Genomic DNA, 26751 nt, shown 5'->3' on the forward strand with positions numbered 1-26751 from the left:
AAGAAGAAAATAAAGCTCTGATTGGATAGAAAAGTTGTTAGTCGGAAGGTACGTCACATCCTGGCGTTTACAGGCTTTTGGTGGGAAAATGTGTGCACCTTCACGCACATTTAACTCATAATCAAAATCTACAGTATGAATTTTCTGTAACAGCAGAGTAACGGATATATGTCATGCATATAACGCTGTGAACAGTTTACGAGGAACAGCCCTTTAGGTGTGCTAAAATCACCAAAACCATCAAGGAGAGTTGCCTATTGTTTGTTAGCATGCTAACATGTTAGTCAGCCGCTTATCTGACTAATAAGAAATTAAACTTTCAGGATTAAATCACTTCCAGTGGAGAGAAACTGGATGTGTTTTATGACTTGTTAGCCGTTTGCGATCGCTTCGTGGGGAGGCACGCGCCCGTTTGGTTTATGTGAGTGATCAGTGGACTAATCGATCAGCTTTTAGCCTGACGATCATCAGTAACAACAACGATATGCCAGAAATCAAACTCAAGCACGTCGTGTCGTGCAGCACCGAGGACTCTGTAAGTTCAGTATGATGTATTACTTGTGTGAGATTTGTATGAAGAAAGCTGAGCTGTGAGGCTGCTTCATACTCACATATGTTGTGTTACAAAAACAGACACACAAGGCAGACAACCTGCTGAGCTCTGACACGTACAGAAAATGGAAAGCAGCCAGACCCGGGGAGAAGCAGATATCAGTCATTCTGCAGGTTTGTTTGTTTTGTTTTTGTTTTTTGTGTTCAAGTGACAGCAAACTAATTCAATAACATGTGAGTTGTCGTTGACGATATTAGTTAGATGGCACATAACACAAACACTAAACCACACACATGTAACTTTGGGAGAATCATACAATCTAATGAATTTAAACAAACTTTTTATATTTGCTTTCTTTCCACTAAAAGAAGTTTACATACAAATTATAATTATAAAGTGAATTTCAGACCTTGTGTCACCGCCCCTGCGGATAACCTGGTCCACTGTCTCTGCTGCCAATCCCACAATCACGACTGAGAACAGTCTCCTTGAAAAGATCAGTTGGCAAGCTCGCAATCATCTTTCAAATCTCTGTTTTTACTTTTTAAAAGTATTTAAGTGCTCATATGTTATAAAGATGCTTTCTGTACCCTCACCTTCAGTTATGTCTTTGTTGTCCTTCATAATTGTTTTATCACTTTCTCCAAGTAATCATTTATTTTAGCTTTTTTCCAATCTTGCCCTGTGAAGAAGGGAGGGGTGGCAGATGGCTGCTGGAGGTTTGTTCCTGTTAAAAGGGAGTTTTTCCTTCCCACTGTCACTAAAACGCTTGCTCATAGGGGGTCATATGATTGTTGGGTTTTTCTCTGTATGTATTATTGAAGGATCTACCTTACAATGTAAAACACCTTGAGGTGAGGGTTGTTGTGATTTGGCACTGTATGTATCAAATTGAACTGAATTGAAGCGGTTTGTAACTTTGTTTTGAAAGGTGCTATTAAATAAAGTTATTTCTACTGTTATTAGATAATGATGATCAAACATATTTAAAGTTATGATCTAAGTAATCTCTAAGTTGTGCTCTAAGTTGCTCTAAATAATCTGTTTATCTGGTACATCACCAAATAAAATCGTATACAGATAGATCCAGGTACTTTTAACATTTTATTTGTTATCAATCATGTCTTTCTTACCATACAGACAAATTTGGCGATATTTCCATTTATCTCGAAAAAGCTGAATTTGTCTTTATTGTGCAGGGATCAGAGAGCTGAATGCCAGTACCACATGGTTTTAGATTCATTCGGGTAGATTGTGTGTTGATTCTTCTCTCGCTTTACTTTCTGCCTTAGAATAGATTTTTTTTTCAATCTTTATTTAACATCAGCTCTTGAGATTAAGAATCTCTTTTAGAAGTGTGTCCTGTGCTTCCTTGAGAAGTATTACCATGCAACTTTTACTTTTTTCCTCAGTTTGAAAAGGAAGAGCAGGTGCACAGCATTGACATTGGAAATGAAGGTTCAGCTTTCATTGAGGTGTTGGTGGGGAATTCTTCAGCTGTCAGAGATCAGGACTATGAGGTATTCTTACAAAAATATTAAATTAACTTCCTGAATGCTATATTGACTTCATTTCATCCAGTCTGATTTTAATCTCACTGTTTTAGGTTCTCCTGGTTACGTCTTCCTTCATGTCCCCCACGGAGAGCCGCAGTGGCACCAACATGAACCGTGTGCGTTTCTTTGGGCCCAACCAGCTGCAGAAGAGCACAGCTCAGGAGAAGTGGGACAAAGTGAAAATTGTGTGTAGCCAGCCATACAGCAAGGTAAGAGCCTAAGAGTGTTTGACGTGTAATATGACGAGCCCTTTGTAATTAGCAAATGTATCTATGTTTAAGACTGAAGCCGTTTATGGAATGATGACAATGTCTGAATACAGTAGTGGAACGGGACCTGGTGCATAGTGTCAAATGAAAGCAATGTAATTGCAAGCAACAGCGCTGTGTGGTTTTCCAGTTACAGTAACTTTGTTGTGCAATGAAATATAAGCACTGAGATCATCTTTCCAGATCCTTTGTCTCAGGTATCCTGTTGTTGAGGCTGTTTGAAGTTGTAATGGAGTTTGAATTGTGTCTCTTTGATGCAAATATAATGTGAATCTGTCTTTGCTCTTTATAGAATATTGCATATGGGCTTGCCTTTGTTAAGTTTCATTCACCACCTGACAAAAATGATCCTCCTCCAACTTCCTCCCCAGTAAGTACTCCACTGAGACCACAGACACCAATCAGGAAAAACAGTATGACCTCTGACAGGTGACGTGAATAAGACAGATTATCTCTTCATCATGGCAAATGTTAGTGGGTGGGATGTATTAGGGAGCAAGTGAACATTCTGCCCTCAAAGTTGATGTGTTAAACGGAGGAAAAATGAGCAAGTGGGATGTCTGACAAGGTGATGGTACATCTCCTGTGGAGTGTTCCCAGTCTGCAGGGGTCAGTATCTATCAAAAGTTGTCCAAGGAAGGATAAGCGGTGACGGGGTCATCAGTGCACAGACAAGCTACTGTACTTTACCCTTTACAAAGCCTAATATTCTATTATAATATTCCATTTAACTCATAGACAGTAAGAAATATGAACATAGCTTTTGGATCGGAAAAATTCTGACGTGCTTTGAAAAAGACTTCCAGGCCTATAGAAGGCTGCATCAACGGCTTTCTCTGTCTCAACCTCACACTTGAGTTTATGAGCTCGCTGACTCGTTTTTGAATGAACAAAAATTCTAGTCTGGTCATTCTATCTTTCAAAATAGAGGATTAGCTGTGGTATGAAACTGCACTGTGACACGCTGCCCTTCTCATCACATCTGGTTTTTTTGCAACTGATGGTGACGAATGGTGACAAGTGTTGAAGTGTTGAGGTTCATTCGCCCATTCTGTGTCTTTTCAATGCCATCATCTTTTTAATTTTTTAAATAATAATCCCTGTGACTGTGTTATAGTAAAATTCAAAATGTGCTTGGTGAGGTACTCTTTTACTTGAACAGGAATTTTTACTTGATTTATCTTTTTTTACTTTTGTTTATGCTGTAGTGGGAATTCAGCATAAACGCCTGACGCCTTTGTTTTAGCACTTCCTGGATATTAATCTACTCTGGGAAAAACTTTCTTACTCATGGACCCATTTGTCATGTTAGAGCCTTTTTGCTGTATTAGGGGAAAACACACTACTGTCTCTCTATCTTCCTTATTGCCTCTGAACTCTTCCTTCTTCTGTCCTGTCAGAAACTGACAAAGCTGGGACAGTTCAGGGTGAAGGATGAGTCTCCTTCATCCGGGCACAGCCTTCAACCTGGCAGTCTCTTCTTCAGTCGGGAGAACGCAACAAAGTCCAGCACTTCACTCAAAGGTAAATGCAATTGTTTGAGTTTACCAGCTGCTGGAGGCCAATTAAATTCTTTATGTTCACTGTGATAATTAAACGGTAATTTTGGTGAATAATAAAAACCCAACAGAGCACTAATTAGTTTCCGAAGAAGTGATTTCAAAGACGTTCTTTATTATCAGGCTGCTCTTTTTCTTAACCTGCTCTCTGCACCTCTCTCTCTGTAGCGTCTCCTCAGAGTGAGAAGATAAGCTACGCTGCTGCCGCTCTGCAAGCAAGCGGCAGCTCCCACTCATCAGGCCAGGCCTCGTCTTCCACCTCTGCCTCACCACAGGTAGTAAACACCCCCGTCCTCCACTTAATGGGCAGGAGGGTTTTCTCTATATTTAGACCACATGAAAGTGGAGGCAGGATAGTTTGTGTTGGTTTGGGATCTGTGGTATCATGTGTGATACTGTAGCGTGGTGGCTCAGTGGTTAGCTATGTTGCCTTACAGTAATAGGTTTCTGGTTTCAAACCCAGAAAGGTCGCTTCTGCATGGGGTTTACATGTTGTCCCCATGCTCACACAGTTTCTCTTTGAGAGCTGCGATGAGAATGAAAAACATACCAGCTTAATGCTGTCTGTGTTAGCCCAGGATACCTGTGGCAAAGTGCTTCTTAGACTTAAGAGTTTCACTTCCACCAAAGCTTTTGATCTAATAACTGAAGTAAAAATAGGCCAGGTGATGAACCATTGTTACTGAGCAGCTCATTTCCCAGAACTGCATCAGCTGAAGATCCTGGTTTCATTGAGTTGTTTTCCCACATGAAAACATGCACTGTCCTCATAGTTCATTGATAAGGAAAGCTGAAATCTGAGATGGAGCGTAACTTTTTTACCGGCACAGCCATTCCCTTTTAAGAACCTGCGTGTGATGTAATTCCCTTGTTGTTTATCACCAGTGTGCGAGAAGCAGCTGGTGACAGAAGTGATTAAGTTCCCAGAATCACAACTAAAGCGCCTGAATATACACATGTTTCGGTGTAAGGCCGATGGAAACGTTGTGTATCATACTTGAGGCCCCAAAACAAAGACTTAGTTCTTTCTTTCTCCTCCACACTGAATATTACAATGTAATGAGCCTGTAACACACTCTGAACAGCCTCTGGGGTCTCAGTCAATAGCAAGAATGGCAGAATACTTGAAACTGACTTGAGATCAGTTGGGCCCACAGTGGGCATTGATATGAACTTCTTTGTGAATGCACATATTTAAACTGGAGTAACATTTGGCTAAGGTAGCTTGACTGGAAGAGAAATACACGTGTGCTCCCTGGTTTGTTATCATGACAAATCCATATGGTTGAAAAATAGGAAATTGTTGTGAAATAAATTTGATACTCGTAATTCTTTATAATTTTTACCTTCACTGTCGAGAAATCCTAAAATACATAATGTGTTTATTTTTTTTTTTTTTTCATGTGCACATGGCACACATGAAAATGCACCATTGTGATTTTGCCTGAGGACACCTTGAGAAGAAAAGTAGGAGGGGCTCAGACACGTGGAAATGACAGCCACATATCACTTTGGCTTTTGAAAGGAAAAGCGAATAAAAACCACCTGCTGGGATGAGCTGCACATGCCTGCGCATAGTAAAGCCAGCTGAAAGCTATCCCAGTGATTCCTCTTATGGTTCCAATTTTCTACTAAGTATAGATGGATAGATACAGTTGTGCTCTTAATTTATTCTATGGTGGCAAAATGTATGATTGTTTTTGGCCTTGGATCATTTTTTGTTATGTTTTGATTTCTTTGTCAAGCTGGAATGTCCATGTACTTCCTATGCGCAGCTTCTGGGTTGATAACTGCAACTTTTTTCTCAGTAACATGTTGCATTCATGTTCCCATCAATTTTGAATATGTTCCCTTCGCCTGTGTAGCTTAAAGTTTCCCCAGCAATCCACTTGTGTGTTTCACGGGAATGGGGTACTTTATATTATAGGCTTGTTGACTCTTCTACAAATGTAGCGTTTATGGTTGTGACCAAAAGCTTCAGTTCTGGTCTCATCAATCCAAAGTTTCTCTCTTTACTGTTAGGCACAATGTAAGCATCTGCTTTGTGACATTGCTACAGTAATGTCTTGACCATGCTGCCTATTTTTCTTCGAATGCCTCCTTATTTTGCAGCCACACCAGTCAGCTAAAGTTATTTGTGTTTTTTCTTTGTATCCCAAACAATTTTCCTGGCAGGTGTGGCTGAATGTTTTTGATGGTCTTCCTAAACGTGGTTTGGTTTCAACACAATCCCTCATTTTCCACTTCTTAAATAGAATTTGAACAGTGCTGATTGGTATTCTCTATTCCCTTTTATATAAAGTTCCACTATCTTCTCCCACAGATCCTTTGATAATTCTTTTGCTTTCCCAATGACGTGATTGATTTTATCTATAGACTATAGTAATAATACAGACTGGTACAAGGTGTAAGTGGACGTCAGGCATGAAATAGTAATTTCAACTCTGAATTTTCGCCTCTAGCCACCAGCAAAAAGAAAATTTGAATTCAGCAAAGAGCGACAGTCTGCCCCCGGCCCTCCTCCCTCGAAGAAAAAAAGTCCATCTGGTTCACCCGAGGGTAAAGCTGCAACCCCCAAACACAAGCCGAGTCCAGTCAGCACACCCAGCCCAAGCACGGCCAAAGGTAACACAGTCTCCGAATCTTTGCAACAAGTTATTTATTCATGTGGAGAACTTTCCTTGAGTTTTCTAATAATCTCTACAGCATCACCAGTGCAGAAAGCCGCTGACAGGAAGAGGGAGAGTGAGCCTAAAACTAAACAGAAGGCAAAATCCCAGGAAGAGCAGCAGGTCCCATTCACCCGGCTCATGGAGGGGGTGGTGTTTGTCCTCAGTGGATTTCAGAACCCCTTCAGAGGGGAGCTGAGGGAAAAAGCGCTGGAAATGGGAGCCAAGTATCGACCCGATTGGACGCCTGACGCCACACATCTTATGTAAGTTGCTGAAAGGAAGGGATTGGCATAATCTAGCATTCATAAGTTTAATTCACCCCTGAATTTAATACTTGAATTTAATACTACAGACTTTAGATTAAAAGATTTATTCCATTGTCCGTGTCTGCTCAGTGAACGGGGAGCTAAAGCCTGCGGGTGGTTAGAGTGTATTAGCAGAAAGTGGGAAACGGGGAGTCTGGTACTGTTCAAGGTTAACAAAACCTGCTTATCCAAACTTCTGAATTACTTATTGGCATTTCTGTCTTTGTGGTGGGCTAACAGCTGCAGGCTCTATCCTCTAGTCTTATGCTTTATGGACAGACATTAAAGTTATATCAATTTTCTCAGCTATTTTTTTTATGATTTTAGAACAGTAAAAATTTATAGTACCTACTGTTCCAAAGGGCATTTGGGGTGTTTTTTCCTAACCCCGTGCAAAATTTAATGTCGCTTCATTTACAGTGTTGTTGGGTTTAGTTGTCACCATCAACACAACATCAGCTTTAATAAAATATGGCTTTTATTTTACCACACCAGCTCATGCTGTTAAGGACATTGTTTACTGCCGTCCTTTGGTGTCAAGGACAGCTCACAAATATAACATTCACCGAGAGAATGCGCGGAGATAAATGAGCAAATGCAAAAGAGCTGCAGATAAGGCAAAAGATCAATATGTGGTGAAACTGCAGAGAGTTGGCACATGATAAAATTGAAGGGAGATAAGCAGAAGGAAGACTTTTTCAAGCTATGCTTTTCATAAATAGCTTTAAAATTGAATATTGACTGAGACGTTCAAGCTGAAATATCATAATGATCTCTGAAAATAATCACGGTAAATAGAGAGATCACGTTATCTTTAAGCAAAATATCAAACGTGCCTTGCGCGAGATCTGTGTTGTAATTGTTTCAGATGGTTTTCTGTGTGTGTGTGATGTCGATTATCATCTTTGAAAAACAGCAGAGTTTTGTGTAAAAGTCCTGTCAGCACTCGCAGTAATTCAGTTTGATTGCATCTTGATCTCTGCTGTCAGAACAGCCTGCCCTTGTTAGCGTCTCTTTACTGATGTAACCATACGTGTCTCTGTGTGTCCGTGCATCTCTTTCGGCCCATTAATCTGCAGCTGTGCCTTCGCTAACACCCCCAAGTACAGCCAGGTGAAATCAGCGGGTGGAATCATCGTACGCAAGGATTGGGTGCTGGATTGCCACAAGAGGAAGCAGAAAATCTCCTACAAAAGGTGAGTGTGAAATGCAAAAGATTATATAAAGAAATTATTTTACTTTAATAACAGACACATGCTCAAGCTTGACTGCGGGAACAGTCTGATTAAAAGGGCACTTCCACTCAGTGACAGGCGGGTTATAACATGGAACATGTGTCCAACATCTGAATCCGCATCTGATTAAGGCCACGTCTGCATCTCTCCACCACACGGTCTATGCAAAACACTCATTGATTGAATCATCCCAAAATACACCCCTCACAGCAGTGTTGCCCACTTGCTGCAGAGAACATTATAACCTTGAGCAGATGATCCCTGCTGTGATCATAAATTCAACCCACCCAACCCCAGCAGCTATCTAATTATAGGGCTCATTATAGGGGGAACTTTAGCAGCATCAAGGTCCCTCTGTCATCGCTCCACACAAATCTGTGTGTGCTGAATAACGTAGAGCTGAATGCTCATTTCAGGCAGTGGATGGCCCAAATTAATTGGGATAGGACTGCAGTTTACTTTATGTAGCTGGGCCTTATAATTTAAGGAGTCCTTTCATACTTGTTTCGTTGTCAGTGATTGCCTCTGGTTTGAAGACAAGCAATCACGGTTATCCAGGGTCACTGACCTCATTAAGCTCAGGCATATGAGAGTATATGAAGCCTGGTATTCTATAAGCTGTACTAATTTTAATTACTGTTATTTGTAACTAGTTTTGTGTACATCTTCCTAATGAATCAGCTTCATCCCTGTGTTGTATAGTAATAATGTTACTATGCTAAAAACAATGGGAAGGTGGTTTCTGAGACCCTAACACTGAATAGTGTACTCAATTTCTGCTTTTTTTGTGTGAATTTACTGAACCGCTCTGCCTTTTTAAAGGGTCTTATCTTAAATGTAGTCAAGAAGTTGGTCGTTTGGTACCAGGCCACGAGAGTTGAGGCTCGGGTGAAATTTATGGTTTTCAGTGTTTTTATCGGTTTTTAGCGTTATTTTTTTATTGTTTTATCGTTAACTCGGTTTCCCTGGGTCTTTTCCTGTGTGTTATGAATAAATCTTCTTTTTTTGGTACTGGTACTGGTTTTATTTTGTTGTATTTATCCGTGACACCTTAAAGGCCGGTCCGTGAAAATATTGTCGGACATAAACCGGCTCGTGGTGCAAAAAAGGTTGGGGACCGCTGCCCTATAGTATATGTCTAATAGAGGTATGTTGCAATGTAGCAGTACTGATGATAAGCACGATATTTAATGCAGAACTGATATTCTAAAAAGAAGGTCCTGGGTTCAAATCCACCGGCTGGCTGAGGATTAGCATTTGGGTTTCGGTGTGTAGTGTTTGCATGTTATGTTCGGGTGCTCTGGCTTCCTTCCTCAGTCCAAAGACGTGCATGTTAGCTTTAATAGCAGTTCCAAACTGGCCAGTGTGAATGTAAGAGGAAAGTTTTCTCTGTGTTGGCTCTGCAACAGACTTGGGACCTGTCTAGGGTGCACAGTGCCTGATATCGCATCAATATCAGGCATGTGATAACATCCTAAACAACCCAGTGGCAGTACAGTTATAGTTAGAGAGACACTTCCGACCCCCTTCCCTTTCTGCAGCCGCTTTACTGCAGCCTGAGTTTATCTACACACTTTATGGTTGACAAAGAAGGACGACTACTCTTAATGACCTACGTTTATCTGTGTCTAACTCTTCGTACACAATATGAGACTCACCTCCAAACAACAAGCAGTGGGTACGAAACAAACTGTTGAAGACTTCTCAGATTATTTCCTCATCTGGTGTCTGATTCTGCATCAGCCGTCACATCTATCTGCTTTACGAGGGTTTCCCCAAACACTGCCTGCTACGTTAGCATTCACCAGTGTGCTTTAAGCAGCCTGCTTGGTTACCCACTGTTTTAGCTATACTGCTTATATGATAATAAAAACTAAGAACATCCAATAATTGTGAAGAATTCAAAATATTTTTTCTGAGCTGTCCAGACTTTTCAGAAAATAACATCACAAAGAGGAAGGATTGCAGGGCTGAAGATAAATTTAAATAAAATAAAATTTTATATTTAGTTGGCAGCAGTATTTTTAGAAAAGTGATCATTTGATAGTCCTTTTTCTTTGGCTGATGCTTTGTTCCACAAAATCAGGACTAGTTGACTGCTGCTGCAACATCCAGAACTGGAGCTGCAGAAGAGAGAATTTTAAGTTGCCTCACCCTTCCCTAGATGTCATTACTTTGGAAAGTAATGACATCCAGGGAAGGGTGTTCAGGGTTCTGTCACAGGCAGCATCAATGAATGATTTAAAAACGTATCTTGTACTTGAATAATTGTGGATCTGCATGGTGATTGATGATAGTCATCAGCACTGAAGAAAGACATGCCCTCCTTCTAATCATTCAAACCCTGCAGATACTCTAAATCAAAGATTCACATTCATTGCCTGTTTTTACACTGTGCACGAGTGCCAGTGCACATTTACACAGGGAGTTTAGTTTAACACTTTCATCATTAAAACTGAAAATGTCAGCTCATTAATTACCTTTATGTTTCTCTCAAACCTTGTTTGCAACGACATGAGAGTTTTTATAATTACATATATGTTATAACAATATATAAGTAACGAAGTAATGAAATGCCTCCATAATGGAAAAGAAGCGTCAGATTTCAGCGCTGTCTGCGTCCCAGGAATGCACTCGGGAATGTCTCAGATGTAATTAATGAGCCCTCCTTTGCTTATAATTAGGTGTGACTATCGGGTAGGTGTCACTGTCAGTTCGCAGAGATCATCGCCGTGATGCGGCAGGGCATACCTCGCAGATAAAACAGGTGCGCTGAAATCTGATAGTTTTCATGTCGAACTTCAAAGCTGTAAATGAAAGTGGCCAGAGCTGCAGTGTGATGAGATTTCTCTAGACAGCTACAGTCTGCATATGAGGCACGCGAAGAATGAGAGATTGAGGAAAGCTTTTTAAAATAAAATATTGCTGAAGGGCACAACGTGGAAAAATCTGATCTTTATTTTACGATTCTCCAAAAGTAAATTCAAATGAAAAGTTGACTGCAGCCTGTGTCGTCATTCGCCCTAACGCTCCCCTTTCTATATCAATTTGTGATAGTAGGGAAGATCTCTCGCCCCCAGTCTGCTTCCCCCTCTCCCGTTGTCAGAATAATCCATTCCCCTGCCCAGCTCCGCTATTGTGCAGCCTGTGGAGTGTGCGGCTTTGATGATGTATCTTTTATTTAAAAGCTGCATCTGCTATGGGTAATTAAAGGGACCACTTACTTTGATGATGACAAGTACCCAAACAAATACGCACACTCGCACTCAAACTGTTGCTCCCAACGTGCACGCAAACACCGAGTGTCTGAAGGCGAATGCTCACCTTCGTTGTTTCCTGACATGCATGCGGACCATGTCGTGTATATGTTAATGAGCCTGTGACATCAGCTAAGCACCCAAGAAATGCTTTCTGCACATTCATTACCCAATCAGTGAGAATCCAGGCAGAGGAGGAGGGGAGAAGGTGCACATTTAGATCCATAGCATCCAATAAAAAAAAAAGAACCCAGTGAGTAAATATATTTCTCAATTAATCAGTGCTTTATAGCAACATCTGAAGGAGGACATGGAGAATGTTGCTATATTGCTGCCAGCACAGCAACACGAATGCATTTTAATTAATTTAAAACACAATGCTCTTTCAAACACTTCACTGCATCGTGGCGTTTTGCAAAAAGCGTAAAAGTACATCAAGTGAGGTCACTTATTTATTAAAAATTAGTTTAACAAAAATATCTTCGTATCAGAAAACCTTTTTTTCCATCAACAAACAAAAATAAAATATTTACAAAATTTAAAAGAAAATATTTGTAGAAATTTAAGGACTCACAGATGAGAAGCTTCAAGGTGAAAAAAAATCAACAGCATTTCTGCAACATTCTTTGTGACTTTAAAGGTTTTTGTTAACACGACATCATTGAAAGACGCTGACATTGACAGAGTGTAATCTTGGGCTAAAAGTAGAGGCCAATAAATATGTCTGTTATTTTTAAAACTTTGAGCGATGAATGATAAATCCTTTGACGCCGCTTTTCGAAACCCCGACTGCAACTATTGAAGTTGATATTTTTGCTATGCGTTGCTTTCATAGTCGAGGGAATTTTACCTACTTTGTTGGACGGTTAAAAAAATAAATTCATTTAAAAAAAACCTTGAGCTACATATTATTTCTTTTAAAAATAAGTCTTCCATAAAAATCATTTCATTTATGTCAGTAATATAAATGTTTATTCTTTTACATTTATTTCTGCATTTTTATTTTTTTTTTAAAGTGTCTTTTTTGTGTTACGTAAAGTTACGTGTCACCTGTTCATTACTGAGCAGATCAAGCTGCTCAACAACTCTCACTATCTTAAGAAGCCGTTTTTCAGTTTCTTTTGCCCACGTTGTTCTTTTTCTTTATCCAATTTTCTGGACACTGAGTTTTATAACACAAGTAAGCATAGGTCAGTAAAATATCTCCCTGTGGTATGTGTGGAAACGATTACACAGTAACTGTGGCATTTCAACTCTCTGCACTTCACATTTCCAAGTTAATAAAGTCCAGCTGAATTTATAAGGCTTGAGGGAAAATGTAGAAAAGGTGGGGAGAAATAAAACGTTATCACTGGATGCTTCCTATTTATACCGCTGCTTGTGTGTGTGTGTGTGTGTGTGTGTGTGTGTGTGTGTGTGTGTGTGTGTGCAAGAGCTGCAAGACTGATTTTCTACTCATTACTTGCTTGTTTTTCTACATGTCACATTCAGTGTCATTATCACTACACACAGTTAGGTGTTCTCGGTGGAGTTTATTGGACTATTTAGCTTATTTATTCTCTGTACAATCTCTTAAAGTTTTCAGAAAACATTTTAACAATGAAGTAATTTTTAGAAATGTCCCTAGAGGGTCGTTTTACCAGTCTGTTAAACAGAAATTGGAATTTAGACTAATCCAACTGTTCTTAGGAGTCTGACTGGGAGTAATTTTAGCAGTATTATAGCTATGGCAGTACTTGATATTTGCCCAAGAGGGGATTTTTCTTGGTAGCTTTTGCCCTGCCAATAGAAATGACATTTAGCATCACAATAACAAGATGGAGAAAATCATGATTGCGTCTGTGTGTTTGGTCCCTTTCATGATGACAACGGAGTTGAAAGGTTGGAGTTTCAGTGAGAAAACTTATTAACCTTGTAGTTTGTAGTGTCGTCTGCCTGGTGTTACAGTAGATGTGGCACAGATGGAAGAGCAGAGATTGGTGCGACTCTTACTCGCCTGCAATCCTTTGTAATTTCCTTTGTTTTCTCACTGAATCAATTTGCTCTGTGTAGGTATGAAGTATGAAAAGTAGAGACATGAGTTGAGATATATATTTTGCTTTGCCGTGTTAAAATCACATTTTTAATTGCATGTAAGTTTAAAAAAGGTGGACTTAATCACTGATCCATTCCTGTGGTTCTTTCATTTTTACAGCGAACTATTGCTATGTAGATTTATTTTTATTGCGCTACAACAACATATGCTTACATCTAGACCAGTGTGTCCCAACCACTGTTGGTGTGCCGTGAAAAGATTATCTGGTTCCACCTGATTAGTACTGTAAGCGACCAGCGTGAGTAATGGGCAGAGCAGTTACATTCTCTTCCACTAGAGGGCAGTGCAACTTCTTGCTCCAATTAAATGGGTTCTCAACCACCAGTACAACAGAAGAAGATGAAGAAGAAATTACATACTCATGCTGCAAGTCAGCGCGTAATAGCACTCGATAAATATTTGAAAGGAAAAGTGGAGAAAATTGCGACCCAGATGAAGGCCCTAGCATGAGTAGTGGTCAGAAGAAGGCAAAAAAGGTATACTGGGGACAAACCAAGCCAATTCCGCGATACCTGGCGTGTGGGGAAAGTGATCAATATGCTTTTTGTGACATTTTTGTTTGGTGGTGTGCCATGTGATTTTTCTAATGTGAAATACATGGCATGTTCCCAAAGGTTGGGAAACACTGATCTAGACTAATCATCCTACACTGCCCAGCCAAAAAAAAGGTCAAAATAATTGCACACATGTTGTGCCATCACTTTGATCAACTCTCAGTATTTATTTTTATCCAAACTTGCATTAATCTTTCATAAAAGATCTTGTATTGATGCTGAGTTAGACCGCTGCTTAAATTCTTTCTAGCACATCCCAAACAGTCTCAGTGGGGTTGAGCTCTGGATGCAGTGGTGGTCAATCAGTGCATGAAAATTACGTCTCATGGGTCCTGAAGCGCTCTTTCACAGTCTAAGCCCATTGAATCCCGGCATTGTTATCTTAGAATATACCCATGCCTCAAGGGGAGAAAAAAAATCAATTGATGGAAAAACCTGATCATTCAGTTAGTCAGCTACTCATTTTTTTAGCACATCTTGCTGAACCTATCCTGACCATCCAAAGATCATAACACTTCTCCTGCAGGCATGTGCAGCAAGCATCAGATATGATGGGTGCAGCACTTCATCCACCTCTCTCCTCACCCTGATGCCCCCCATCACTCTGAAAAAGGACAAATCTGGAGTTGTCAGACCACTGGGAATAGGGCTCCATTGATCCCTATTTAATTTAAACTTTTTTCCCTCATTGCTCCACACGGATAAGTGGATTTTCTGATAGTACATTTCTCCACAGTCCATATTGTACAGTAATATAGCAGGTCAGAACAAAACTAAAAGAGCTTTTCTTACCAGTTTCAACTCTTATGTCCCATAATTACATCCTAGTACACTAAACCTTTTTAATACTGATTAAAAGAGTTTAGAAATGTAACAGCCACTGTAGTAATTGTTAAAAACTATACTATTGTATTGTTTTACTAAAAGAAAAACAAATAAAGCAGGAATGGATTTTAAAGAACAAATGAGTAGTTTCTGTGATTTCTGACTTTGCCAGCTCTTATCTTTGTGAGATAGGTTGCCTTAATTCAAACTGAAAACTGAAGTTGTTTTCACTGAGTGCTTCAGATGAACCACTTGTGACTGAGAGTAATTGGTAAAAACAAAAAAAAGGCCAAACTCCACCCCCAGAAAATTTATTGTTTGTTTTGTTGGGGAGTTGACAGAAGTTTTTGTATTTCTGTCCCTCCTGCAGAAAACTAGATTTCTCCCACTATGCAAACTTCAAAGTATATAATACACCGACTGTGGTAATGTTTTAAACATTAGATCATTGATCTGTCAGCTAAAAAATATCGCCATCTTGTTGAACTTTGTGTTTTTTTCCCCCACTCTCACCTGACAAGGGATTGTTGCAGTTTGAGTCATTGCACAAGTAGAGCTGATTGGGAACAAGATATGTTGAGCAAAGGTACTTTACTCTTTGGTCTTTAATCATCCTGACACTTTTTTTTTCTGCAGGTATCTGATGGATGGACCCGAATCGAGCTCAGAGAGTGAAATGGAAGTGGACGATGAAAGCGAAGAGGAAATGAACACAAAGGTAAATTTGTTTTTGTTTTTTTAAGTGAGCCTATAAATATAATCGAATGTCAGGTTTAAAGCTCTCTGCTGTTTTGCAGACACCGCAGAAGAAAGAGAAACAAGTCACGGCCAAAAAGACGCCACAGAAGAAGGAGGAAGATGATGAGTATGCTGGCTCCACTGATGTGGATGAACCAGGTTGGCATCAAACGCTTTTTAGGGGAATTAAAATTCAGAAGAAAATGTGACTGAACTTTACCTGACATTTCTGCCAGCATCAGTATTTCGGCTTAACTTTTATTCTTAAGGCTGTCATAGGGACAAGAGTAAAGCACATTATTGCAGAAACATCTACAAAATGAAATGCAAAACCTTTTTTTAATGTTATTCAGCTGACTTAGAGCCAAGGTTTGCCCAAGACAAATAGACTGAAGGAAATGGCAGGGGATGGGAAGTTGACAGTCGGTTCAATGATCAGGTGAAATGGAGGAAGTTGAAAAATGACAGCCGAGTTAAACAGGCAATTACAGTTTGAATCAAGTGCCAGTAATAGGAACAAAAACCAAAAACAAGCAAAAAGGAAAAAGAAAGTATTCTCTTCCAACATTAGACTGTCATGCACAGACCTGTGTCAGTGTGTCTTTGAGTCTGCTTATCGGGCAATATAAGCTTTAGGTTATTTACAGCCTTGTTTCCTCATCTGTTCATACGCTGTATAAGATTTAAATAAAAACAAAATAACACTTTTTTCTTTAAAAATTTAAAGAGTTTGAATATATAATGTCAGGATCCCCCAACATAATTTTATTTGCTGCATGACCTTTTGATCTACATAAACTTATTTGTGCCAGGAAACTGCTCTGTGAGAATCAATCACAGTGAAGGAAACTACAAACCTAAAGGTCTGGAACCCTAAATTTAAAGCATACTTGTTAATTAAATTCATTTTAATGAATAAACAAGTAAACCTTCATTTGTATATCTGCACTGAAAAGATCCGGGCGCTGAGCGTAAGTGGCTGAGACTCATGGAAAATGATTCATTCTGTTAGCTCAAATAACTAGAGATGGAGAAGAGGGTTGCACGTGAGCTGAAGAGGACAGAATGGATAGAGAGGAGGCCAGGGGACAATTTGAGAGCCCAGGGATTAGACAAAAGGGACAACCTTTATAAAGCACTTGGAAATGGATGAGATGGCAGCACTGCCATTTTAAAAAAAATAAATAAATAAAAAGAACAGGAACAACATACTTACTGTAGATCCATTTTGAGGTGGGGGAAAAAAAAGAACAGGGGCAAGATGTAATCACCATAAAGGGACTTGAGCATGATTCTCATTTCTATGTTAATACGAGGGCCAGAAGTAAAGTGCTGAGGTGCATCAGAGAGGACAGACAGCAAGGGCTGACCCACCAAACGCATACATGGTGACAGATGGCATTTTAATTAGACCACCACCTCTTTTCCCCGTCAACAACACAGGATTTTACGGTGGTGGCAGATGTGCAAATTAAAGGAAAAACCTGAATCCTACAGGGATCTGATGGGATCTGATGGCTTGTGCTGTCAGGGGGTCGTTACTTGGTCCACTTAACCTCACAGATTTGTTCTCAGATGACCTTTATTCTGCGGTGATACAGAGAGTCGACGAATGGCTAAAAATGATGAAAATCGCATGCTGTGGCTTTTGCAAGTGTAAGACAGCTTTCCGCCCAGTCGTCACCAAAGCACCAAATGAGAAAATATCTTTTGGAAGAATGGCACTTCATCGTTCCAGCAGGGTGCAAGAGAACTGAAAAATTGATGCTGTGAAGGTGTTTTTGGCAGAAATGGCTTGGCTGGTTTCACCTTTAATTTGGTACTCGGGTACTCATTAAAAAGCAGATTCGCCTGGTGTTTTTTCGCTCCCATCTGTGCTCGATGAGAATTGTAGAAAACATAATGGCAGCATAAAAATCTCCATCTCTAGGTGACCAGAATTTAAAGCAGCAGATGTGTGATTAATTATTTCATTAGTTTAAGATTAGGGTCATAGAGCGGTCACAGTATTTTGTGTTGTCGGTGAACCCAGTGAAGGGAAAATTGAATTAAATATAAAACTCGTTACCAACATTTTCAGGCAAACCTGGTGAGTTTAATCACACTTAAAAAAAAATTATGTCTCATTCTCCCAGGAGGCGATGATGATGAATCTGCAGTGGACACAGAGGATGAGCTGCAGAGGTAAACGGGACAAATCATTTTGATTATGCTGTTTGTAATACTCATTCTTCGATAACTAATTCTTATTTGATTGTTAGGGTGCTTGAGTCTTATTTTGATTAATAATTTTACAATAACGTGTTTTCTTTCGTACTGAGCCAGTTTTTCCCAGTGACTCCTACTATTTCCAGAGCATTTCATTGTCTTTTAGGTCATGATGAGCTGCAGTTTTACTATTTTCCTCCAGCGTTACTGACCTAATCAGCATTGTTTTTGCAGACATTGCAGTAAAAACATGTGATGTAATGTAAAAACCCACTTTATGCTACTTTTCCAGCACCATTCAGCAGATTAAACGAGCTCCCAGCTTTCTGCACAGACACTATTGAATAAAATAGAAGTCTATCTGCTCCCTCAAGATGTTTATGGGAGAAGACATAAAATTCTTGACCAGAACGCCTCTTTAATAAACTGCTTTTGGGCACATTAGCCTTTAAAAGAGATACTGCTAAAATGACAGCAGAGCTGTGGCTCCTGCTAGAATGTGGCCACACAATACCAAGAAAAAAAACATGTTTTGAGAGCAGGCTTGTTAACATGTAGGATAAAAAGGTTTGTCCTTGTAAAAGGGTGGAAGAGGAGAGAAAACAGAAGAAAGCAGCAACAGAAGGAACGGTGGTGAAGGACGAGGATCCGTACGGGGGGTCGACGGATGAAAACACAGACGCTGAAGCTGAAGAGGATCATCCCATCCCCGAGCTCCCAGGTATGCATCAATTAGTTCCCATCCAGCTGCTGGCAGCTTGTGTTTTGCTTTCTTTATTGTTTTCTCCTCTTTTCTCACAATTATCCTACACACTGTGTTCCACTCTTCTTGATCTTTAGCTTCCCACTTTGTCTTCTCTTCTAGATTTCCTAAGCGGAAAGCATTTTTTCCTCTATGGTAAATTCCCCAACAATGACAGACGACTGCTGTTACGATACATTGTTGCCTTTAATGGGTAAGAAAGACTTTTAGTGGTTATTCCCAATGGACCAAAAAAGACATAATCAGTGCAGTTATAACTGTAATTTATGTCCCTATCTTTGCTTCAGAGTGATCGAGGACTACATGACAGAGAAGGTGCAGTTCGTGGTGACCAGTGAAGGGTGGCACGACTCCTTTGAAGACGTGAGTCGAACCCTCTTTTCTTTGAAAATAAGTTGTTTTTGGCAGCCACAACCAAATAAACATGTCTAACAGGGGCTTAAAAAGATTTAATATTTGGTGTACTTGTGTGTGTAAGCTTTTTATCTTTCACTACCACAGTCAAGACAATTTTGTAAAGGAAATTGCTTCACTTAACTTTGTGTCAAGTGTTGCTTTATTATACAGTGCGCACAGCTAAAACTAAAAAAGAAAGGGAGAGGAAATACCCTTTGAATTTTCCACTCCAAGCGTTATCAGCCCCAGAGTTCTGAGGCCTTTTCATTTACACAGTATGCACCTACTATTTTGCAAGGTGTAATCAAATAAAAGCACTGAAGCAAACTGGGAAGCACTTTAGCATTCCCAGGAAAAATTGAGCAGCAGTGGGGACGAGTACCTTTCAAGTGTAGGTCACTATGGTTTCCAGCCATTTGCGTGCCTTTTGAATTCGCAGCTTAAGTACAGTTTGAAGGGTTTTAAAGGCTTTACACCTCAGCCTGTCTGACCATTTGTAATGCAAGCAGGACATGACGTGACATGACTGTGCTTCTTGCTTTTGCTCTGACTTCCTCACAGGCGCTGATGGAAAACACCAATCTGAACTTTGTCAAACCGGATTGGATTTATGCAATCAGTGCACGACAAAAGATGCTGCCCTATCAGCCCTACACCGTCGTCCCCTGAACTATACACTGGATGCAGTGTGCAGCCGCACTCACACCCCTCATCATGATGAAGGAGCAGCAGGGAAAGCCATACACACATTTTCCTTTTCAGATAAATAGCTACACCTTGAAAGAGCAATAAGTCAACTGTTTGTTATTATTGATGCCTTTATATTGGACTTCATATTTGATATTCATATAATTTCTCCACCTCAAGCAGGTTTCTCTGCAAACGTTTTCAACTTTCAGCCATGCTCTGCAGACTGTCCACTACATAGTGTTTATTTCTTGAGGTTATTGTTAGGATTAAGTATAGGTTTATTTTTAGATTTTGCTCTCGAGGGTCGTTAGCCCCAGCTTGGCCAGGAACCAATTTCATCATCTCCACCGTCATCATCATCATCATCATCATCCATGTGCTGCTGAGTCTCTTGGGCTTTGTGAATGAAGCACAGACTCTGGCTCAGGACTTGTTTGAATTTCTCACTTCCTGTGCTGCAGTTTGTTGCTGCTCACTTCGGCTACCTCAGGCACTGTCTGGAAATGAGTTATCACCCTGTCCTGACAGCCAGCAGCAGTGATAATACACCATTTGTGTAAGTGTGAAGACTATTATGAAAACGACCCAAAGTCAGGTGAAAGATGTCAGTTATGGAAGGTTACAGCCATGGCAAAAAAGAAGAAACAACATTTTTGTTCTTCGTTTTATTTGATTTATTTTTTTTTTTTAAAAAGTGATAAAATTATTAATTTCTTTGTCTTGCTAAAGTTTGATAAATGAGTTCTGGATTTGGTTTTATTCGTGTTTGTAGAAGAAGCATTGGCTGAGGACATAAAACAGACATCAGTGTTGGCGTCCCTTTTAAGATTCTCATTAATTCACGTGCAAGTGTCCAGCTTAACATCTCCTTTGCTGCTTGTCCAAAGTGGCTTGTTCAGTTCTCTGTCTCAAACTTTTTTTCCTTGTAATACCTAATTATTTTGTCTAAATAAAAAAAAAAAAAAGATTTTTAATTAAAAACTTTGCTCTCTTTTCTTTTTATTAATCAAACTGTCTCTGCACTGAGCTGCTCTCATTTCTTTCTCTGCCTTCGCTTGTGTTTGCAGCTCGAGAGGCACTCTTCCTTTTCATTCCTTCTGTGATCTCTAGTCCTCTCTCCTCTCTAATTTACTTCTCCTCCTGTTTTGTGCCCTGGAGCCACTGGGTCTTGTGCTCTCTCAGTCAAGGGGATTAGAAAGATGTTATGTGCATGAGAGACGGGGGAAGGAGTGGTGGTTATAGGGGAGAGACACTGCAGGAAAGATGAAAAGGTTTGGATTCTCAGCAAGGATGCGTGTTTTTTTTTTTTTTTTTTAAAGTGGCCAACTATTGGATTGTCTTCTCGTACACTTCTTGTCTAAGGTGGATTCACACACATACCACCAAGTGTGAAGCATAGCAGGGACGCTTGCAACAACTTTGTTGCAGGAACTTATTTGTTTCTCGGGAAAGAAAGAAAGTTGCAAGGTCAAAAGCATTTAGGTCTCCAAGTGGTGAAATTTATGGTAGCAAGTGGCGTCAACTGAATACTTGTCATATTTCGCTGGAAAGCTGTCTGTGAGACAGCGGGAAGGATTGGCTGCTTTTAAACTGTCAAATTTGACAGGTGGACTTTGTTAAATAGCGGTTTCCACCTTACTCTTGTCACCTTGATTTCTTCCTGGCAAATCCATTCGTTCCCATGAGCATTTTTATATCTCTTGTGAATCTTAGCAATGACTTTTCCTGACAAAAACTTTTTTCTCTGGCTGCCAAATATTGTTTAACTATATAGACCTAGTCCTCTTTATCTGTGCCATGCAGTACTGGCTTAAGGGGATGGATGTTTTTTCTCTAAATATCCTGCTTTTCTCTCTCACCTTTCTCTTTCTGCTGTTTCATTCTCTTTAGAGCCCTGAAAATCTATTTGTTTTAATTAATTTTCTTAGATAACTGTTTAACAATCTTACTATGGCAAAATCATTTTTAAACCAATAAGATTAATTCACATACACACGAAACAAATTCACGAGTGATCGACAGATTATCAACAATAGCGACAGAAAATGCATTTCTCATATATTAGATTTCACTCAATAGAAGGGAAAAAAAAAAAGAAAAGATGTTGAAAAGCTCTTCCATGAAGTTTGCTTATCGATGAGTTAGCTGAGGTTTTGAACTGATGGGTCATTAAAAATGTTAAACTTTCATAAAATATTAATTCCAGTTGTTTTAGTCAGAATTTTGGGGTGGATTGTTAATTTGGAGGAAGTTAGAGTACAAAGTCCAAACATACTGTTACCGGCTATTTCAACTTCTCGTTAATACAAACATTTGACAGATCATCCTGACCTGATTAGAGTTCAATCTGAATAGAGAATAAAAGTCATTTAGGTCAGTTTGCATGTGGCGTGGTTTTTGGTGTCAAATGGGCTGATCTGAGTGTTTCAGAGATGACCACATGACCATTTCTAGGTGTTACAGGGTTTAAAGAGAATGGGCGGAAAAAGAGAAAATATAACTGTTTAAACTTCACCACACCACACTGAAAGTAACTCCCGTCAGCCAGCAAGAAACTGAGGCTACAATTTGCAAGGGCTCACCAAGAAACTAAAGCAAAAAAAAATGTTTTCTTGGCATACTTTAGGCCTCTTAGTACCAACAGAACATTAGTTGAACACCAGAGCCTGAGTATTGCCGCTGACGATGTCCAGTGCTTTATAACTACAGCGTACCTATCTTCTAATGGCTGCTTCCTTTTTTTTTTTCTTTTTTTTTTTTAACCTGTCCCGTTTGGTTCTTTTGCCATCAGAATTATTGTCTAAAGGCGAAGAAAGATGCCCAACGGATTTACTTTACCAAATGGACCATCCCAGCCTTGCCGTAATGGTCCATTTGATTCACCTTTTATTGTTTATTTTATTTTCACTTGCTGAATACGGGACAGACTTGACTGGGGGAAGGAAAGGGGAGAAAGAAAGAGGGAAAGAAAAACAGCGGGGAAGAGGGACGGGGAAAAAGGGCAAAAAACCAAAAACCAACAGAATAAGCAGACAAAAAATACATATATCGATCACTTGGATCACCTGTTGAGAAAGAAAGAAGAAAACGAGAGTAATAAACAACATCACAATGATCTATGGGAATATGACAGTAAATACTAAATATTAAACATTATTGTGCAGTACGTAAGATCGACAGCGCACAGTGTGCTTTGAGGTAGGAGCCAAAAAGGGTGTAGTTTGTGTGTGTGATCACCTGTGTGTACACCTGTGAGCATGGACGCGCTTGGTTTTTTTTTAAAAAGGTTCCTTCATGTAATGATCTGCTAGAGGGTGTGGGGGGCCACTGCCCCGTCCTCCAGGGCATGAAGCAGGTATGGAGGAGATCAAAACTGCAGACGTCCAGAGGCCCCCAGAACACAAGAGACCAAGGAAGACCAACAGAGGGGCAGCCGCGCCACTATCCCAGAAAGAGCTGAGGAGAGTCCCAGATGAGGGGTCACTCAGCAGCCGCAGAGCAGAAGCCAGGGGGGTTGCAGTGACGTGCCCGTGAGCTCCGCCGGCAGCCAGCTGTGCCTGAGTGACCGAGCCCCGGGCCGAGAGGCCGAGGGCACCCCGCCTCCGAAGTGGCCCGAGCGAGCCCCAGCATGCCCCATGCCCCGATCATCTCACACTGGTTTGTTGAACATGACAACAAGTTAACTGTACTGAACTGGCCTCCACAGTCACCTGATTTCCATCCAGTAGATCACCTTTGGCATGTGCCATCAACAAATTAGCAGCAGCTGTGTGATGCTATCATGTCAATATGGGTCTAAGTCTGTGACAAATGTTTCAAGCACCTTATTGAATCTTTGTCACAAAGAGTTAAGGCAGCCCTGAAGGCAAATGGGAGTCCACCAGTCCAGTAGCAGAAAGATGTACCTAACAAAGTGGCTGGTGAGTGTATGTTCGTTTATTATAATTGGTGATGCATTCATTCATCTGTCACTTTAATGTTGCTCCTGGTGCTTCTGTGTTTATTTTAATCCTTAAAGAGGCTAAGCATAAAATGAAGTTACTCATGTAAGTGCAAGTATCTCAAAACTGCACTTGACAGTACCTGAATAAGTGTACTACTACTTTTTTTTTTTTGCACTGGTGGTGACAGCTGATTCATGATCTGAGCGTCACTTCAGTCAAAGCCATATGCATATTTGATATTGTATTTATGATTGATTCATTGATGTGTTGCTTCATAGATCCATATACTTATCCTTTTAGGTAACTGCTCCGCATTCTTGTTAAAACTTATTGACTTGTCATTTATATTTTGATCATAGATCAGATTTTTTTCCACTCAGGTTTTCCCCTTTCCTCCCAGCTCACAGCGATAGTAAGACTCACCAGCCTGAAGGACGGTTCCACTGTGATTTCTTTTTATCATGACAGCTGTGGCAGTTTCTCCTGCATGGCACTTTTAAATCAGATTTGCCATATGGACTCTATTATTTCTGTTCGACTCCAAATCTCTGGAGCATTTTTTTAAACCTATCATTAAAAGTGATCCATCACAATAAATGAAAAGCAGAATTTCATCAGCATTCATATAAGGCAACTCATTGCTTCATATTAACATTTACTTGTCAAAAAAGTGAATCAAACCTTTTTACTTGATCCTATAAATAGCATTATGCATATTTATGAAAAGCAGCTGACTGAATAAAGTATTGAGTTCTTCTGCACAAGTTAGTAATTTCCTCCAGTCTGTCCCACAGTTTGCTATTCAGATGTCACTTATTGGTTTGCTGAGCGCGTTTCATCAGTCACCATTTTGGTTTTATGAAACCAAGAAGTGACCATATTAGAAATGTTATAAGAAAGAGACACGACACTCAAAGGATCCTGAAGAAAGAAAATTAGATCAGAGGTAATGGGTTATTTTATGCATGCAGTATTTGTGCATTTGTTATCATTAATGTTATTTATTTATTTTTGAATGTAAATTAATTTTTTAAAAATGCCAATAACTGGCAGATAGCATTTCAAGAAGGCTGCTGAGGTTCAGTTCTTCCTCCTGGAAGGAGATTGGCCAGTATTTTTTATTTTTCATTTTATATTTTCCAATACCTTACTTACCAAAACTTAAGCAGTGATTTCTTGGATAGGCTGTTCTGCGACTAAAAACAAAGCATGCTTTGCTATTTGTCAGATAACTTCATAAAAACACAAACACAGAAAAGAGAGACCCAGTTTAGTTGACTCCAGTTAGTTCTATCGGCCTATATGGGAAACTGCTTCTCACTCAGAGTATCCAGCGATAAAGCATACGTTTAAGCCTTAAGAGTTAAAGAGTAAATAATAATAATAAAAAAGAAAAACAAAAGAAAAATCCCACTTCAATAAAATGTCTTGATGCACAATGATTCAGGTAAGGAAATCCCAAAAAGTTGATTCTGGACGTAGCGTTTTCCCACTGAAAAGGCTACTTCCAGACGAGCAGAATCAGCTTTTGGGGACTTGTAATAAAAGCAGACATTAGCTGTAAGAATTAGGCTAAAACAAAACAAACATAATTAGTCCTGCTCTAAAACTGGGCACTTTTTTTATGGGATTCTACTGGCATTTTTTTCTTTTTCAGGGAATTGGCCCAGGAACTATATTCTTTTGGAACAGTTCCAGGAACTTGAGATTGCTCAACCTCGAGGAAGTTACTGTTCCTAGTTATCTGTTTTTGTTGGCTTAGGATGTTATTAGTTTATATTTAAAAGACATCCAGTATATGATGCTCTTGTTGATCTTATCTAATTCTCCATCTAAATATAATAGTGTTGGTATAATGTTCCACACTCAACACTGTTCCAAAGTAATGCATTTGAATACTCAGATTATTTTTTTGTTATAACAGGTAATATTCTGTTATCCGTGTTTTAGTTACATTTTCAGATGAGTTCTGTTAAATATGTTTCCACATTTCTTTTCTTGTGACAAAAGAAAAAAATGCAATATTTCTGTCTCTTGTCCTTGGTACACATAAATAATAAATACAATATAAAAAGATAGACTTTAGTACTACTGGAAGGTATGGTTGTGTCAGTCAGGTCAACTAATGTGAAGGCAGAGAGGACAGATGTATTCACATCATTCTGTGCTGGGGTTATAAAAAATGTCTCTCGGCTGTTAAAGAGCTTTACGTTATGAAGAAGTACCTGCAAGTATTCCCATTACACTGGTTGCAAGGCCTGCTGAGGAGGAGCTTTTTGTTTGGCTGAAGCTGTTTCTCATGAGGTAAATGAACGATCTTATTCTTACCAGTAAAGAATCCCACTGCTGCTTACTTCCCATGACTAAGCATTTCTTTTCACTCTCTTTGTGTTTCTTCACCAATTTTGCATTTAATCTTTAGTAATTATTGAACTCTCTCTCCCACAGAGTGCTTTTTGTCATGTCTCTTGCTGCTCTCCTTCTCTTTCCCCTCACCTCCAAACAGTCATGGCGGATGGCTGCCCCCTCGCTGAGCCTGGTTCTGCCGAAGGTTTCTTCTTGTTAAAAGGGAGTTTTATCTTCACCACGGCTGCCAAATGCTTCCTCGTGGGAGGTGGCATTTGGTTGTTGAGTTTTTCTTCTCTTTCTAATAGCTTAGGGTCTTTAACCTATAATCTATATTACACACCATGCGGCAAATATTGTGAATTGACGCGTTATAAATAAAATAAAATTGAAATAGAATAAAGTACTTTTTAATAGGAGCTTAGAATGTAACAACAAACTCAGAGTAATGCCACCCAACACTGGATGGTACTATTATAACCCTGATTTCTAGTTCAGTAGTGTTCACCATTTTCTTTCTTAGGGCTGGGTGGTGAATATAAATTAATGGAAACATAATAATAAATTAAAAAAAATAAACTATGCACTTAACCTACTCTGCATCCTGACCTACATTCAGTCTCATCGTCGGGATAGTAGAAACCAAAGTAATCTTCTCCAAGTACCTATAATGATGAACCTAAATATTAGAAGGAATGATATTAAAATACTGTAACTCATTATTAATAAAATTACCCTATGCTGTAAACTAAAATATGCAATTGCAGAAAACAACATTGCACAAAC

General features: G+C 39.5%; 1 protein-coding gene across 1 annotated transcript; it reads left to right on the forward strand.

Moving 5' to 3' along the window:
• Positions 1-57: 57 nt before the first annotated feature.
• On the forward strand, positions 58-20355 carry xrcc1 (X-ray repair complementing defective repair in Chinese hamster cells 1). The gene is made up of 17 exons (XM_005455877.2): positions 58-535; positions 634-726; positions 1966-2073; positions 2160-2318; positions 2671-2748; positions 3779-3902; positions 4106-4212; positions 6400-6562; positions 6644-6872; positions 7994-8110; positions 15517-15598; positions 15678-15777; positions 17754-17802; positions 18411-18547; positions 18692-18782; positions 18877-18952; positions 19547-20355. Exons 1-17 carry the CDS (start codon positions 485-487, stop codon positions 19652-19654), a joined length of 1872 nt encoding a protein of 623 aa, XP_005455934.1. The 5' UTR covers positions 58-484; the 3' UTR covers positions 19655-20355.
• Positions 20356-26751: the final 6396 nt, after the last annotated feature.

This window comes from Oreochromis niloticus, linkage group LG11 (assembly GCF_001858045.2).
Source record: "Oreochromis niloticus isolate F11D_XX linkage group LG11, O_niloticus_UMD_NMBU, whole genome shotgun sequence".
Lineage (NCBI taxonomy): Eukaryota > Metazoa > Chordata > Actinopteri > Cichliformes > Cichlidae > Oreochromis > Oreochromis niloticus.